Source organism: Ranitomeya imitator, chromosome 6 (genome assembly GCF_032444005.1).
Source record: "Ranitomeya imitator isolate aRanImi1 chromosome 6, aRanImi1.pri, whole genome shotgun sequence".
NCBI classification, from domain to species: Eukaryota; Metazoa; Chordata; class Amphibia; order Anura; family Dendrobatidae; genus Ranitomeya; species Ranitomeya imitator.
This window is the reverse complement of record NC_091287.1, coordinates 426,446,740-426,462,879: the sequence shown is the minus strand read 5'-3', so window position 1 is coordinate 426,462,879 and position 16,140 is coordinate 426,446,740. Positions and strand designations below refer to the sequence as shown.

Genomic DNA, 16,140 nt, shown 5'->3' with positions numbered 1-16,140 from the left:
GGGTCTAGTTTCCAAAATGGGGTCACTTGTGGGGGAGCTCCAATGTTTAGGCACACAGGGGGCTCTCCAAACGCGACATGGTGTCCGCTAACAATTGGAGCTAATTTTCCATTCAAAAAGTCAAATGGCGCGCCTTCCCTTCCGAGCCCTGCCGTGTGCCCAAACAGTGGTTTACCCCCACATATGAGGTATCGGCGTACTCGGGAGAAATTGCCCAACAAATTTTATGATCCATTTTATCCTACTGCCCATGTGAAAATGAAAAAATTGAGGCGAAAATAATTTTTTTGTGAAAAAAAAGTACTTTTTCATTTTTACAGATCAATTTGTGAAGCACCTGAGGGTTTAAAGTGCTCACTAGGCATCTAAATAAGTTCCTTGGGGGGTCTAGTTTCCAAAATGGGGTCACTTGTGGGGGAGCGCCAATGTTTAGGCACACAGGAGCTATCCAAACGCGACATGGTGTCCGCTAACGATGGAAATAATTTTTCATTCAAAAAGTCAAATGGCGCTCCTTCCCTTCCGAGCCTTACCATGTGCCCAAACAGTGGTTTACCCCCACATGTGAGGTATTGGTGTACTCAGGAGAAATTGCCCAACACATTTTAGGATCCATTTTATCCTGTTGCCCATGTGAAAATGAAAAAATTGAGGCTAAAAGAATTTTTTTGTGAAAAAAAAAGTACTTTTTCATTTTTACGGATCAATTTGTGAAGCACCTGGGGGTTCAAAGTGCTCACTATGCATCTAGATAAGTTCCTTGGGGCGTCTAGTTTCCAAAATGGGGTCACTTGTGGGGGAGCTCCAATTTTTAGGCACACGGGGGCTCTCCAAACGTGACATGGTGTCCGCTAAAGAGTGGAGCCAATTTTTGATTCAAAAAGTCAAATGGCGCTCCTTCCCTTCCAAGCCCTGCCGTGCGCCCAAACAGTGGTTTACCCCCACATATGAGGTATCAGCGTACTCAGGACAAATTGGACAACAACTTTCGTGGTTCAGTTTCTCCTTTTACCATTGGGAAAATAAAAAAATTGTTGCTAAAAGATAATTTTTGTGACTAAAAAGTTAAATGTTCATTTTTTCCTTCCATGTTGCTTCTGCTGCTGTGAAGCACCTGAAGGGTTAATAAACTTCTTGAATGTGGTTTTGAGTACCTTGAGGGGTGCAGTTTTTAGAATGGTGTCACTTTTGGGTATTTTCAGCCATATAGACCCCTCAAACTGACTTCAAATGTGAGGTGGTCCCTAAAAAAAATGGTTTTGTAAATTTCGTTGTAAAAATGACAAATCGCTGGTCAAATTTTAACCCTTATAACTTCCTAACAAAAAAAAATTTTGTTTCCAAAATTGTGCTGATGTAAAGTAAACATGTGGGAAATGTTATTTATTAACTATTTTGTGTCACATATCTCTCTGGTTTAACAGAATAAAAATTCAAAATGTGAAAATTGCGAAATTTTCAAAATTTTCGCCAAATTTCCGTGTTTATCACAAATAAATGCAGAATTTATTGACCTAAATTTACCACTAACATGAAGCCCAATATGTCACGAAAAAACAATCTCAGAACCGCTAGGATCCGTTGAAGCGTTCCTGAGTTATTACCTCATAAAGGGACACTGGTCAGAATTGCAAAAAACGGCAAGGTCTTTAAGGTCAAAATAGGCTGGGTCTTGAAGGGGTTAAACGGAGCTTGTCATGTTAAAATTAACTATTAACCTTCAGATAAGGGCTCCTTTCCACTTGCGAGATAAACGTCCGTGTCTCGCATGTGAAAACCAAGCTCTGGCACGGGCACTTGGGAGCCGAGCGGGCAGCTCCATGTATTGCTGTGCGGCTGCACGCTCCGCTCTGGAGTGCCAGAGCTTGGTTTTAACATGCGAGACACGGACGTTTATCTCGCAAGTGGAAATGAGCCCTAAGGGGTTATTCTGCAGGTTAATAGTGTTTTAAAGCCACGTGGTCAAGCTGTCGGGAGGCAATGAACTTTACTTCTCCAGGCAGAATTCAGCTGTCAGTCATAGAGGTGCTCCTTCAGCCACCGATCACTACATAGTACTGATGCCGATCTGAAATCATATTTTCCATTTGGTCCCTTTTGCCTTTGAGTCCCCGTCGATACACATCAGTGCATGAAATTTGTTCCCTTTTATATATTCTGCCATCACATGTGCATGGTATTATTGGAAGTTTACGAATCACGGCATCTCCGCCATGAAGTAGAGACCACATAGTTACAGCTTGGTGTCGTGTGCTGAGGTGTATAGTGGGTAATAGTTACCAGAGCTTTGCTAACTCAATAACTGCAGAGTCCAGAGCTCCTCTGTCACTAATGTCAGAAAAAAACCTGAGCATCAGAAGCTTCATGATATGGATGAAAGGCTGCATGCAAGCTTTACTGACTGCAGTCCCAAGTGCTGGATGCAGAGGATTAAAGGGAATCTGTCACCCCAAAAATCGTATATGAGCTAAGGCCACCGGCATCAGGGGCTTATCTACAGCATTCTGTATTGCTGTAGTTAAGCCCCCGGTGTAACCTGAATGGTAAGAGAAACAGGTTATATTATACTCACCCAGGGGCGGTCCCGCTGCGGTCTGGTCCAATGGGCGTCCGGGTCCAGCTCCTCCCATCTTCATGCAATGACGTCCTCTTCTTGTCTTCCTGCTCAGGTGCAGGCGTACTTTGTCTGTCCTGTTGAGGGCAGAGCAAAGTACTGCAGTGCGCAGGCGCTGGAAAAGGTCAGAGAGGCCCGTCTCCTGCACACTGCAGTACTTTGCTCTGCCCTCAACAGGACAGACAAAGTACGCCTGAGCCTGAGCAGGGAGACAAGAAGAGGACGTCAGTGCATGAAGATGGGAGGCGCTGGACCCGGACTGCGATGCCCATTGGATCGGACCGCAGCGGGATCGCCCCTGGGTGAGTATAATATACCCTGTTTTTCTTACTTTTCAGGTTACATCGGGGCTTATCTACAGCATTACAGAATGCTGTAGATAAGCCCCTGATGCCGGAGACCTTAGCTCATATACGATTATTGTGGTGACAGATTCCCTTTAACCCCTTCCCGACCTCCGCTGTACTATTACTGCGGAGGTCGGGTCCTTTGCTTTGATGTGGGCTCCGGCACTGTTTTGAACAGCTGACATGTGCCCGCAACAGCGGTGGGTGAAATGCGGTGGGTGAAATCGTGATTCACCCGCCGCTATTAACCAGCTAAATGCCGCTGTCAAACGCTGACAGCGGCATTTAACCGGCGCTTCCGGCCGTGCGGCCGGAAATAATCGCATCTCCGATCCGCTTCACATGATCGGGGGTGGTGATGCGTCAGGATGGTAAACATAGAGGTCCTTGAGACTTCAATGGTTACTGATGCCGGCCTGCTGTGAGCGCCACCCTGTGGTCGGCGCTCATAGCAAGCCTGCAATATAGCTACATAGCAGCGATCTAGTTGTGCCATCCAGTTGAGCCGATCCAGTTGTGCCAGCTTCTAGCCTCCCATGGAGGCTATTGAAGCATGGCAAAAGTTTAAAAAAAATGTTTTAAAAAATATGAAAAAAAAAAAAAAAATATAAAAGTTTAAATCGCCCCATTCAAAATAAAACGATAAAAAAAAATCAAACCTACACATATTTGGCATCACCGTGTTCAGAATCGCCCGATCTATCAATAAAAAAAAAAAGGATTAACCTGATCGCTAAACGGCGTAGCGATAAAAAAAAAATTAGAAATGCCAGAATTACGTTTTTTTGGTCGCCGCGACATTGGATTAAAATGTAATAATCGGCGATCAAAAGAACGTATCTGCACCAAAATGATATAATTAAAAACGCCAGCTCGGCACGCAAAAAATAAGCCCCCACCTGACCCCAGATCACGAAAAATGGAGACGTTACGGGTATTGGAAAATTGCGCAATTTTCGTGTCAGACAAACAGATGGAAGTACCCCTAAGACAATATATATATATATATATATATATATATATATATATATATATATATATATATATATATATATTACAGAATCTACCATAGGAGACCTGACTAGTTCACTTTGTATCACATTAGTGAAGGTTCTACATACAGTCATGGCCAAAAGTGTTGACATCCTTGAAATTGTTCCAGAAAATTAAGTATTTCTCCCCAAAAATTATTGTAATTGCACGTTTTGTTATACTTGTTTATTTCCTTTATATGTATTCGAACATCATAAAACTGAGAAAAAAGGCAAATTGAACATAAATTCTCACATAACCCCAAAAATTGGTTGGACAAAATTGTTGACTTGACACCCTGAACTTAATATTTGGTTGCACACTCTTTGGAATAAATAACTGCAATCAATCGCTTCCTATAACCATCAACAAGCTTCTTACACCGCTAAACTGGAATTTTGGACCACTCTTCTTTTGCAAACAGCTCCAGGTCTTTCATATTTGAAGGGTGCCTTCAGATCTCTCCAGTGCTTTGTTTCCATTCTTTTCTAGGTGGGTCATTGTCCTGAAGACCCTTGACCTAGAACACAAACCCAGCTTTCTGACACTGGGCACTACATTGCGGCCCAAAATCTTTTGGTAATTTTCAGATATCATGATGCCTTGCACTCAGTCAAGGCACCCAGAGGCTGAAAAACAACCCCAAAATATCTTTGAGCCTTCACCACATTTGACTGTAGGTACTGTATTCTTTTCTTTGTAGGCCTCATTCCATTTTCGTTGAGCAGTAAAATTATGTGCTTTACCAAAAGTTCTATCTTGGTCTCAAGAAAGCGTCTGTCTACAAGACGCTTTCTGAAAGAGCCACATGCACATATAGATATATTGCTCAAAAAAATTAAGATAACACTAAAATCCCACATTCTAGGTATAATTGAATGAAATATTCCAGTTGTAAATCTTTATTCATTACATAGTGGAATGTGTTGAGAAAAATAAAACCTACAAATTATCAACGTAAATCACAACTAATATCCCACGGAGGTCTGGAGTTGGAATGATGCTCAAAATCAAAGTGGAAAATGAATTTACAAGCTTATCCAACTTCAGTGGAAATGCCTCAAGATGAGGAAATGATGCTCAGTAGTGTGTGTGGCCTCCACATGCCTGTATGACCTCCCTTCAATGCCTGGGCATGCTCCTGATGAGGCGGCAGATCGCCTCCTCAGGGATCTCCTCCCAGACCTGGACTAAAGCATCCACCAACTCCTGGACAGTCTGTGGTGCAACGTGACGTTGGTGGATGGTGCGAGACATGATGTCCCAGATGTGTTCAATCGGATTCAGATCTGGGGAACGGGCGGGCCAGTCCATAGCTTCAATGCCTTCATCTTGCAAGAACTGCTGACACACTCCAGCCACATGAGGTCTGGCATTGTCCTAGATTAGGAGGAACCCAGGGCCAACCGCCCCAGCATATGGTCTCACAAGGGGTCTAAGGATTTCATCTCGTTACCTAATGGCAGTCGGGCTACCTCTGGGCGAGCACCTGAAGGGCTGTGCGGCCCTCCAAAGGAATGCCACCCCACACCATTACTGTCCCACTGCCAAATTGGTCATGCTGAAGGATGTTGCAGGCAGCAGATCGCTCTCCACGGCATCTCCAGACTCTGTCATGGCTGTCACATGAGCTCAGTGTGAACCTGCTTTTATCTGTGAAGAGCACAGGGCGCCAGTGGCGAATTTGTCAATCCTGGTGAAGCAAATGCCAATCGTCTTGCACGGTGCTAGGCTGTGAGCACAACCCCCATCTGTGGACGTCGGGCACTCAGACAATCCTCATGGAGTTGGTTTCTAACCGTTTGTGCAGACACATGCACATTTGTGGCCTGCTGGAGGTAATTTTGCAGGGCTCTGGCAGTGCTCCTCCTGTTCGTCCTTGCACAAAGGCTGAGGTAGGGGTCCTGCTGCTGGGTTGTTGCCCTCCACCACATCTCCTGGTGTACTGACCTGTCTCCTGGTAGTGCATTCTGCCTCTGGACACTACACTGGCAGACACAGCAAACCTTCTTGCCACAGCTCACATTGATGTGCCATCCTGGATGAGCTGCACTACCTGAACCGCTTGTGTGGGTTGTAGAGTCCGTCTCCTACTCCTATGAGTGTGAAAGCACAACCAACTTTCAAAAGTGACCAAAACATCAGCCAGAAAGCATTGGTACTGAGATGTGGTCTGTGGTCCCCACCTGCAGTACCACTCCTTTAGGCTAGGTTCACATTGCGTTGGGGCAGTCCGTTTAGCGCATAGCGCTACGGACTGCGCTAACGCAATGTCCCAAAAGGGATCGCGTTTGCCGATCCCGCTAGCGCAGATGCCCGATCTGCGCTAGCGAGGAATGGACCGCGAACGCTGCAAGCAGCGTTCGAGGTCCGTCACTCAAATGACGGCACATCGCTAGCGCACGCCCAATGTGGGCGTGCGCTAGCGATGCGTTCGCCATTACAAGCAATGGCGGCGTTAACAGACTACGGTAACGCAATGTGAACCTAGCCTTATTGAGAGTGCTTTGATAATTGCCAATAATTTCCATCTGTTGTCTATTCCATTTGCACAACAGCATGTGAAATTGATTGTCAAACAGTGTTGCTTCCTAAGTGGACAGTTTGATTTCACAGAAGTTTGATTTACTTGGAGTTATAGTCTGTTGTTTGTGTTCCCTTTATTTTTTTTGAGCAGTGCAGTTATTTTTTTTTAGGGGCGGTGGGTGTTGAATTTATGCAGATTAAGTTTAACAGTTAGTGCCCATGATAATATTTAAAAAAAAAAAATTATCAAAACGTTTCCTACAGTGTTGATGTTATTTCCACCAATGATGACTTTATGTGACCATCAGGTGATGTGACTTTGTCTTTTTAACAATCCTCCAGAGCTGAGTTGTGATCTGTTTTTCGGTTTATTTTTTTCTTTCCTTTTTTAATAATGGCCACGTTCGGTGTTAAGCCTGAGTCACATTACCATACAAAACAGCCGAGTGCTATGCAATAAAATAACGCATAGCACACTGCCCAATGTTCCTCTGTGGGGCAGCTGCAATTGTAGCATGCTGCAATTGGCAGCGAGACTCGGCTCACTCGCACCCATATATGTCTTTGGGTGAGAGTGACACAACGCACACAAATTGGATATCATCCAAGTGCAGTGCGATAAACGCTGGCAGCAGAAGAGATGGAGAAATTAGTTTCTCCACCTCCTCCACAGCTGTGCTCCAATCCTCTCTGTGCGAAAGGATCGGAGCATAGTAGCATGACACTCGGCTCCCGCTCGCAGCAGAGCAGGAGACAAGGGTCATTAGCATCTCGCATCCAATGCTCTCGCATCGCAAGTAGTCCTCTGTGGTGATATTGATGAACTTTCTTATTGATCAGCTATTTCCAACGCCAGCGGTGGTTTGATGTAAACAGTGTATGAAGTGTAACTCCACCGCTCGGTCACACGGTTTATTGGCTGCTCCCAGGTACTACAGATCAGCATCACTGTTTATATCCCGCCATTACCAGAGCTGGTAACAGCTGGTTAGTTGGAGTTCCGGGAGTTGAACGTCTACTGATTTGCTAAAAATATGTCATCAATATAATTGTAGTGTTAAACCCATCAATGGGAACCTAATAACTGTTACACGCCCATGGATCGGGCACATGTATCAGATACTGGCTGTATGATCACAGCCATGCATGTTTGGCTCTGAAACGCTGCAGAGTTTCAGAGAGAAAAGTAGTTTGTAAGCTGTGGACTGCGCGGCGTCCCACTGCCAGTCACTGTTGGGTCTCTCCCTGCGAGCACTGGAATTGAGCGGGCGGAAAGTCGCCAAGGACAGTCCTGAGTCTCACGTGCGTCTCAGTCCCCAGTGGTTTTTACATTGTTTTGCTTTGAAATGCAGTGTTTCAGAGTTACATATATATGACTGAGATCATACAGAAAGTGTCTGATACATGCTGGCCGTGAATTGGGCACATGCATCAGCTGTCACGTTCCCACTAAACTAGTCATGATGGCTAATTGCAATCAAGCTTCTGTCGCTCTCCTGCAAGTGAAATTTATCAAGTACATGAATGGCAGAGAGCAAAATCCAGTGGCCTCGGTCAATTTTCTACCTATATTGCATGCTTGATTTTAGTGACTGCATTTTGTGCAGCCCTGGCTATGCATAATGTATTTGAAGGGAACCTGTCACCCCCCAGGGCCTATTAAGGTGAAAGAGCCACCTTCTGCAGCACTAAGGCTGTATTCTGTGAAGGTGGCTCTTATGTTTTTGCTCCCTAATAACCCTGAAGTATTCACTTTTATAAATTGCGCGCCATACCTGTATTGAGTCCGGGAGGTATGATTTCCCCCCCTGACTCGGCCGCCTCGCAGCCGTCCATCATCCCCTGGCGCCGTCTCCTCTGTGTTTCCTCACGTCAACGGCGCCTGCTCTGTGCTCTCTTTTATCGGGCATGCGCCGTGCGCTCTGCCCTGTAACTTACATCAAGTGATGTACTGATATTGCGCCTGCATGTAGCGGAGGCCCGAGATCCCGCTCCGCAGTGTGTTAGGATGTATTTACACTGCGGGGCTGGGAATCTGGCGCAGTGCGCAGTCGCGATCTACTTACATCACTTGATGTAAGTTCCAGGGCAGAGCGCACGGCACATGCCCGAAAAATGAGAGCACAGCACAGGCGCCGGTGACGCGAGGAAACACAGAGGAGATGGCGCCAGGGGATGATGGACGGCTACGAGGCGGCTGAGTCAGGGGGAGAAATCATAGCCCCCGGACTAGATACAGGTATGGCGCGCAATTTATAAAAGTGAATATTTCAGCTTTATTAGGGATCAAAAACACGAGTCACCTTCACAGAATGCAGCCTTAGCGCTGCAGAAGGTGGCTCTTTTACCATAATAGGCCCTGGGGGGGGTGACAGGTTCCCTTTAACATTTTGGTTTTCTCCTTTATGAGTCACTGTCGAAGCTTAGGGTACCGTCACACAGTGGCACTTTGGACGTTCCAGCGATATATTTACAATCTCGCTGTGTCTGATACGCTACTGCGATCAGGGACCCCGCTGAGAATCGTACCTCGTAGCAGATCCTTTGAAACTTTATTTAGTTGCTGGATCTCCCGCTGACATCGCTGAATCGGCGTGGGTGACGCCGATTCAGCGATGCCTTCACTGGTAACCAGGGTAAACATCGGGTTACTAAACGCAGGGCCACGCTTAGTAACCCGATATTTACCCTGGTTACCAGTGTAAATGTAAAAAAAAAAAACAGTACATACTTACATTCCCGGTGTCTGGTCATGTCCCTCGCCTTTAGCTTCCCGCACTGACTGGTGAGCGCCGGCCAGCCGTAAAGTACAGCGGTGACGTCACCGCTGTGCTCTGCTTTCCGGCTGGCGCTCACTGACAGTGCAGAGAAGCACAGCGCCGGGGGACAGACACGGAATGTAAGTATGTAGTGTTTTTTTTTTATTTTAACGTTTACGCTGGTAACCAGGGTAAACATCGGGTTACTAAGCGCGGCCCTGCGCTTAGTAACCCGATGTTTACCCTGGTTACCAGGGGACTTCAGGATTGTTGGTTGCTGGAGAGCTGTCTGTGTGACAGCTCTCCAGCGACCAAACAGCGACGCTGCAGCGATCAACATCGTTGTCATATCACTGCAGCGTCGTTTTAGTGTGGCGGTACCCTTACACAGATTAGGGACAATTTGTTGAGTTGCTGCTTACCATAAATGCTATGTAAGATCCCCATAAGTATGTATGGTGAGTAGAGTTGGTGTGAATAGATTTGCACATCCTAGTCCATCGCCACTATGTTGGTCGGACAGTAACTGCTGTACGGCTGCGGGAGAAGCATCTGTGGCTCTTCTTTGGATGAACAGATCTGGCACAATGTCACTTGTGCGTTGTGCCCAGCCGGCTAATCAAAAGACGTTCCACGGATGCCGTCAGATAAGACACGGTTCCCCGCTCCTGGCCACTGACCACCATCATGGCTGGTAGACTGGGAAGTGCAAATCTATTCTCACCAACTCAATGATAGTGAGACTATAATACTTCTTATTGTGAACCATTTATCTCCAGCCTAGGGCTTTACAGCTGCTGTGAAGCTACAATTTGCAAACATTACACTTTCTCTATACTCATAATGTTTCCATTTTCTCCACAGTTTCTAAATGAGCACAATAAAGTGTAAAGAAGGGAGCAGAAGAACATAGAGCCGTCATCATGAAGCTGTATGTGTTTCTGGTGAACACAGGAATCACCCTTACATTTGACACCGAGCTCGCCGTTCAAACGTAAGAACCTTTGTAACAAATGATTTTTATTTGGTTGATCTTATGTTACATTTCTATTTTCCACTACACTAGTGAGAAAGTCAGGAGAGTAAAAATGGACACATGGAAGTGTGCGGTTAGGTGCAGTTGACTGCGTTCTTGTATCCGAGAGAATGGGGTTGATAAGTCTAATCCCACTGTGATCAGAGTTCAATCAGAGTGTGATCCGATTCTCAGATAGGGAGAAGATGGAGAAAAAAATTACTCCATCTTCTCCATTCTGTCAGTCAGTGGAAATCTGACTGCACTCAGATGTCATCCGAGTGCAGTGTGGTGGTTTCCACGGATCATTAAATTGCATGGCCGAGTGCAATGTGAATATTGGATCAAATTCGAGCATGCAGCGAGGAAAACATTGAACATGTGCACGGTCCCATAGAATAACATTAGCCTGTGTGTGATCCGATGTTTTGTCAGATCGCATTCAGACGGAAAATACCTTCTTAGCACCTGCCCTAAGAGTGAGATGGGTGCACGATTCCTCCACTCTTTTCTCTTGAATTTGAGAACAGTCTCTCTAGGTGCATCATTCCACACAGAAAGGCTTTGATCTATTTTACATCTTTTTATCTCATTGCATTTTATGTATTATTTGAATAATTATGTGTAATTGTTTTTGATAAAATTATTTTAATGGTGAATTTGCAAGATTAGTTGCAGAAGTTCCTGCAAGTGTTAAATTTGGCTAAATGTTGCCTGCAGAAAGCCACGTGCGTGCCACCAAAACAACTTCATTAAGGCCTTTTTCACGGATTCGCTTTTTACAATCAGTCACAAGCCGTTAAAATATTGAAAAGATGGATTCTGTGCAGATTGTAAAAAACACTGGGTCCGTTTTTTTGACAGATCCGTCGAGGCTATGTGCACACGTTGTGTATGCGTCTTCGCCGTGTTTTTCCGCTGCGAAAACGCATTCACAACCCAGGTTAAAAATAATAAAAAAAATTTAAAAAATCGTGATATTCTTACCTTCCGGCATCCCCCGCAGCTTTCCCGATGCTCGCGATGCTGCTGGCAGCTCCTGTTCCCAGTGATGCCTCGCGAGACCGCTACATCATCGGGTCATTGTCTTGCAAGGCATCACTGGGAACGGGAGCTGCCGGCAGCATCGGAAAGGCAGCGGGGGACGCCGAAAGGTAAGAATATCACAATTTTTTTTTTTATTATTATTTTTAACATTATATCTTTTTACTATTGATGCTGCATAGGAAGCATCAATAGTAAAAAGACGGAGCGAGAGAGAATTTCCCTGTCGGGAAATTCTTCTGCGCATGCTCAGTTTCAAAAGATGGCATCCATCGCTGGATTCCTGCTTTTGACGGTCAGCGTCCATAGGCTTCCATTATAGCCAACGACTGGGAGCGCAGGATCCATTGTTGGGCGATTTTCTGACGTACAGAAAAAACGATCCTCTGTGCATTGTTTCCGCCCAACAGACAGCAATTTTACGACGGATCCAGCGCACAACGGATGAAACGGAAGGCCACCCGTCACAATCCATCGCTAATACAAGACATTGAGAAAAAAACGGATCCAGCAGAAACATTTGCTGGATCCGTTTTTGTCACAAAACGACGGATTGTGACGGCAAAAGAAAGACGGAAGTGTGAAAGAGGCCTAAGAGAAATGGATCTTTCAGTTGCATCACATATGCTGCCCTATAGGCTGGGCAGGTTTCCATGTGTATTTTTGACACTGCATTCGTTCTGAAATATAATTATCGCTTTTCATAAAAAAATTAAAGAAAAAGCTCTTAAGAAAATACCGTATATACTCGAGTATAAGCTGAGATTTTCAGCCCAGTTTTTTAGGCTGAAAGTGCCCCTCTCGGCTTATACTCGAGTCATTGTCCCAGGGGGTCGGCAGGGGAGGGGAAGCGGCAGGAGTGGCGGCTGTCACATTATACTCACCCCCTCATGATGCGGTCTCTGCTTCTCAGATGGTCTCTGGCGCCCGCAGCTTTTTCTGTGTTCAGCGGTCACGTGATACCGCTCATTAACCCTTCTGACATTGGATGTACTATTCCGTCCATGTGGGGTGGGCCCTAATTCCCAAGGACGGAATAGTACGTCCAGCGCGATCGTCTGCGCTCACGGCCGGGTGTCAGCTGACATCTGGAACTATGTGCCAGGAGCGGTCACGGACCGCTCCCGGCACATTAACCCCCGACACACTGCGATCAAACATGATCGCGGTGTTCTGGCGGTATAAGGAAGCATCGCGCAGGGAGGGGGCTCCCTGCCGGCTTCCCTGAGACGATCGATACAAGGCGATGTGCTCACCTTGTACCGAGCGTCTCCTACCCGCAGGCCCCGGATCCAAAATGGCTGCGGGGCTACTTCCGGGTCCTGCAGGGAGTACTTCCGGGTCCAGAGCAGGCTCTGGTTAGGCTACTTTCACACTAGCGTCGGAATCTCCCCGTCGCAATGCGTCGGGCAGAGATTCCGACGCTAGCGTTTGATGCGCTGCACTACGGAGGCAGCGGATGCATTTCTCCGGCGCATCCGCTGCCCCATTGTGAGGTGCGGGGAGGTAGGGGCGGAGTTCCGGCCGCGCATGCGCTGTCGGATAAAGCGGTCCGTCAGGAGCAAAAAACGTTACATTTAACGTTTTTCCTCCCGGCGGTCCGCCACATCACGGCGCAACCGTCGCACGACGGTTACGACGTGTGGCAATGCGTCGCAATGCGTCGCTAATGTTAATCTATGGGGCAAAAACGCATCCTGAAAACAACTTTGCAGGATGCGTTTTTTGCCATAAACGATGCATTGCGACGTCTGGCAAAAAACGCCAGTGTGAAAGTAGCCTTACCAAGCAGCAGGGCACGCCAGATCGCTGATCTGACACAGTGATCTGCAAAGTGTCAGATCAGCGATCTGTCACTACACAGTGATGCCCCCCCTGGGACAAAGTAAAAAAAGTAAAAAAAAAAATTTTTTCAGATGTGTAAAAAAAAATAAATTCCTAAATAAAGAAAAAAATATATATATTGTTCCCATAAATACATTTCTTTATCTAAATAAAAAAATTAAAAAAAAGTACACATATTTAGTATCGCCACATCCGTAACGACCCGACCTATAAAACTGTCCCACTAGTTAACCCCTTCAGTGAACACCGTAAAAAAAAACGAGACAAAAAACAACGCTTTATTATCATACCGCCGAACAAAAAGTGGAATAACACGCGATCAAAAAGATGGATATAAATAACCATGGTACCGCTGAAAACGTCATCTTGTCCCGCAAAAAACGAGCCACCATACAGCATCATCAGCGAAAAAATAAAGTTACAGTCCTCAGAATAAAGCGATGCAAAAATAATTATTTTTTCTATAAAATAGTTTTTATTGTATAAAAAGCGCCAAAACATAAAAAAATGATATAAATGAGGTATCGCTGTAAACGTACTGACGCGAAGAATAAAACTGCTTTACCCATTTTACTAAACGCGGTAACGCCCCCTCCCGTCCCCCCCCCCCCTTCCAAAAAAAAAAGAAAAAAAAGAAATTCATGAGTAGCTGGTTTTTGGTCATTCTGCCTCACAAAAATCGGAATAAAAAGCGATCAAAAAATGTCACGTGCCCAAAAATGTTACTAATAAAAACGTCAACTCGTCCCGCAAAAAACAAGACCTCACATGACTCTGGACCAAAATATGGAAAAACTATAGGTCTCAGAATGTGGTAACACAAAAAATACTTTCTGCAATAAAAAGCGTCTTTTAGTGGGTGACGGCTGCCAATCATAAAAATCCGCTAGAAAAGTAAATCAACCCCCCCTTCATTACCCCCTTAGTTAGGGAAACATTAAAAATTAAAAAATGTATTTATTTCCATTTTCCCATTAGGGTTAGGGCTAGGGTAAGGGTTGGGGCTAGGGTTAGGGCTAGGGTTAGGGTTGGGGCTAAAGTTAGGGTTAGGGTTGGGGCTAAAGTTAGGGTTGAATTTACGGTTGGGATTAGGGTTAGGGGTGTGTCAGGGTTAGGGGTGTGGTTAGGGTTATGGTTGGGATTAGGGTTAGGGGTGTGTTGGTGTTAGGGTTTCAGTTAAATTGGGGGGTTCCACTGTTTAGGCACATCAGGGGCTCTCCAAATGCGACATGGCGTCCGATCTCAATTCCAGCTAATTCTGCGTTGAAAAAGTAAAACAGTGCTCCTTCCCTTCCGAGCTCTCCCGTGCTCCCAAACAGGGGATTACCCCAACATATGGGGTATCAGCATACTCAGGACAAATTGGACAACAACTATTGGGGTCCAATTTCTCTTGTTACCCTTGGGAAAATAAAAATTTGGGGGTCTAAAAAAACATTTTTGTGGGAAAAAAATTATTTTTATTTTCACGACTCTGCGTTATAAACTGTAGTGAAACACTTGGGGGTTCAAAGCTGTCGAAACAGATCTAGATAAGTTCCTTGGGGGGTCTAGTTTCCAAAATGGTGTCACTTCTGGGGGGGTATCTACTGTTTAGGTGCATCAGGGGCTTTGCAAATGCAACGTGACGCCTGCAGACCAATCCATCTTAAGGTACCTTCACACATAACGATTTTGTTAACGATATCGTTGCAACGTCACGCTTTTTGTGACGTTGCAACGATCCCGCTAACGATCTCGTTATGTGTGACAGCGACCAACGATCAGGCCCCTGCTGGGAGATCGTTGGTCGCTGGGGAGTGATCAGGACCTTTTTTTGGTTGCTGATCACCCGCTGTCATCGTTGGATCGGCGTGTGTGACGCTGATCCAACGATGTGTTCACTTGTAACCAGGGTGAAGATCGGGTTACTAAGCGCAGGGCCACGCTTAGTAAGCCGATATTTACCCTGGTTACCATTGTAAAAGTAAAAAAAAAAACACTACATTCTCACATTCCGATGTCTGTCACGTCCCCTGCCGTCAGCTTCCCTGCACTGACTGTAAGCGCTGGCCGTAAAGCAGAGCACAGCGGTGACGTCATCGCTGTGCTCTGCTTTACGGCCAGCGCTGACACAGTCAGTGCGGGAAGCTGACGGCAGGGGACGTGACCGACATCGGAATGTGAGTATGTAGTGTTTTTTTTTTTTTTTTTTTACAATGGTAACCAGGGTAAATATTGGGTTACTAAGCGCGGCCCTGCGCTTAGTAACCCGATGTTTACCCTGGTTACCCGGGGACTTCAGCATCGTTGAAGACAGTTTCGAAGTCTTTCCCCTGATCGTTGGTCGCTGGTGAGAGCTGTCTGTGTGACAGCTCCCCAGCGACCACACAACGACTTACCAACGATCACGGCCAGGTCGTATCGCTGGTCGTGATCGTTGGTAAGTCGTTTAGTGTAACGGTACCTTAAGTCTGCATTCCAAATGGCGCTCCATCACTTCCGAGCTCTGCCATGCGCACAAACGGTAGTTCCCCCCCACATATGGGGTATCGGTGTACTCAGGACAAATTGGGTAACAACTTTTGGGGTCGAATTTCTCCTGTTACCCTTGGGAAAATACAAAACTGGGGGCTAAAAAATAATTTTTGTGAAAAAAAAAAAAATAATAATAATTTTTATTTTCACGGCTCTGCATTATAACCTGTAGTGAAACACTTGGGGGTTCAAAGCTGTCAAAACACAGCTAGATAAGTTCCTTAGGGGTCTAGTTTCCAAAATGGTGTCACTTGTGGGGGGTTTCAATGTTTAGGCCCATCAGTGGCTCTCCAAACGTGACATGGTGTCCCATCTCAATTCCAGTCAATTTTGCATTGAAAAGTCAAATGGCGCTCCTTCCCTTCCGAGCTCTGCTATGAGCCCAAACAGTGGTTTACCCCCACGTGTGGGGTATCGGCGTACTCAGAACAAATGGCACAA

The 16,140-nt window shown here is 45.8% G+C and overlaps 1 protein-coding gene across 2 annotated transcripts in view; it reads left to right on the top strand.

The window, feature by feature from the left end:
• The window catches only part of RB1CC1 (RB1 inducible coiled-coil 1), a 191,236-nt gene that overhangs the window by 15,163 nt on the left and 159,933 nt on the right, over positions 1–16,140 (top strand). For both annotated transcript variants that reach the window (XM_069731337.1, XM_069731336.1), the window contains exon 2: positions 10,143–10,272. In XM_069731337.1, coding sequence (XP_069587438.1) covers positions 10,202–10,272 — 71 coding nt within the window. In that variant the 5' untranslated portion in view covers positions 10,143–10,201. The remainder of the gene's footprint in view (positions 1–10,142; positions 10,273–16,140) is intronic.